This window comes from Nestor notabilis, unplaced genomic scaffold (genome assembly GCF_000696875.1).
Source record: "Nestor notabilis isolate BGI_N333 unplaced genomic scaffold, ASM69687v1 scaffold5635, whole genome shotgun sequence".
NCBI classification, from domain to species: Eukaryota; Metazoa; Chordata; class Aves; order Psittaciformes; family Psittacidae; genus Nestor; species Nestor notabilis.
Window position 1 is genome coordinate 28902 of NW_009928698.1, and position 1943 is coordinate 30844.

At 35.4% G+C, this 1943-nt stretch overlaps 1 protein-coding gene across 1 annotated transcript in view; it reads right to left on the minus strand.

The window, feature by feature from the left end:
• IFT80 (intraflagellar transport 80) overlaps positions 1–1587 on the minus strand; it is a gene marked incomplete at its 5' end in the record, with an annotated part of 19028 nt that extends 17441 nt beyond the window's left edge. Inside the window, one exon of the mRNA XM_010014627.1 lies at positions 1408–1587. Coding sequence (XP_010012929.1) covers positions 1408–1587 — 180 coding nt within the window. The remainder of the gene's footprint in view (positions 1–1407) is intronic.
• Between the last annotated feature and the right edge of the window lie 356 nt (positions 1588–1943).

The following is a 1943-nucleotide window of genomic DNA, read 5'->3' on the forward strand; positions in this document are numbered from 1 at the left end:
TAAAAAATTAGTCCTGAATAAGGGTCAGCTATACTTCCTCTGTTGTTTGCATATTCAAACACCCTGGAGATTATTCGTAGAGCCCATCTCTTACGAGTCGATGTCTGGGAATGAAAGAAGAAATATGAATTTCTACCTGCTAATTTGTCTTCTGTGTTCCCAGACACTGACTCATGTTATCCCACCCACTGGACCAAATTGCAATACAGCATTTCTGTTGTTACAACTTTTCCAATTACATATTCAAGATTAAAAGAATCAAGACCAAAAAAACATTTAAGGGCCTAATTAGGAATTTAAGAACTTGACTTGGATATTTAAAATATTGGCCAAGTATCCAATACCAAATGTGTAATCTGGAAAATTTGTGAGAATGGAAATCTTATATTATCCCAGTGTTCAGAGAGTAAATGTTGTGAGTCAGTGTCTGGGAACACAGAGGACAAATTAGAAGGTAAAAATTCATATTTTTGTATTAATTCCCAGATATTTGGTAACCTAAATGTGGATTCAGGCCAAGATTTTTCAAAAGAAGGATCCTAAACTTAAGCTCCAGAAACCACACGTAGGGGCCTGTTTCATTTCCACCAGTGCTGAGACTTGGCAGCTCCCACTGAGGTCAATGCCTATTGCTCAGTACTCAGCTGAAAGCAGGTGCCTGATGTATGTTATATATGACAAATTTCTGAAGCTTTGAAGGAACTCATTCTAGGCTGTAATACACTATGTGGTGCAGAAAAGTACATTACAACTCTTTACAGTTATAGTTAGCAACCAAATTTATCTGGAAATGCCCTAAGACAGCAACGTTCATCACAGCTTATTAGCAACAGGGATACTGAAAACCTTACTAAAGCATTAGCTACTACAAAATGCATCGGTGCCTCAAACAACTCATGAATGCAGATTAAGTAAAGAAAGTTCCTCTGTATTATCCACACCTAGTTATGGAGCTTCATCTTTGCTGACGGTTACTGTAATATTATTTAATATGATGCTTTGGGTTTGGCCAATGTATTTGTATTGTTTTCGGCATAAACATCTTCATTACACTTTAAATGTTCTCTCTTTTGTAAGTGGCCTCTCACAGCTAATTTTCATATGCTCTTCAAATGAGCTTTGTGTTTTTCTAGAGGATGAAGTACTTCTGAGTTATGTAATCCTGGTCCATCTGGTGGTATTGTTTGGTTTACATGGATCTGATCTTCTGTACAACTGATAATTATTTACACCATTTGCTAAATCTGGCCATTTTATGATTTTAAATGCCTTCAGTTATATATATATATATAGGGGAAAAAAAAAAGTTCTATGTTATGTCAGGGATTAAAATTTCCCATCTTGTATTAAAAAAAAGCCTTAGAAAGCTAGTAACCAGAATGCACAGCTCTGAACTGTGAAGATTACCTCCATGGTTCTTCTCTTAATTAAAGTTATTTCAAAGCTCTTCCACTCCCAGCGCTGCTCCACAACATGGGCAAAAATGACATGTCCATTACCACATGCTCCAGCTAGTTGAGTGCCATCAATAGACCAAGCAATATTATATATGCTGCCGGTGTTTGGCTTCTCTAAAGTGTAAGACCACTTGCAGAAAAAGAGAAAAGAATTGTTAATTCTTTTTGTACTTTTTGGAAATGATTCATTGTAATAAACAGATTTTCAGGTTTATATTTTTTTTAAGAAATGTCAATGAACTAACTTTTTATTACTTGAGTAAGGAAACCAAAGAGATGTCTTAAGCCAGACTCCTGAAAAACAGGGATACAAAAAGGAAAGCCATCAGGTATGGCAGAAATGAAAAATGTCACAATGCCTAAAGTACATTAACTGAAAGTTATCTAGTCACAATACATTTGAAGTGTACTTATTATAAATCTAGACTATCACTACGTAAAAATTAAGCAAATGTACTTCGAAACAATTACACTTGTTACGCGAGT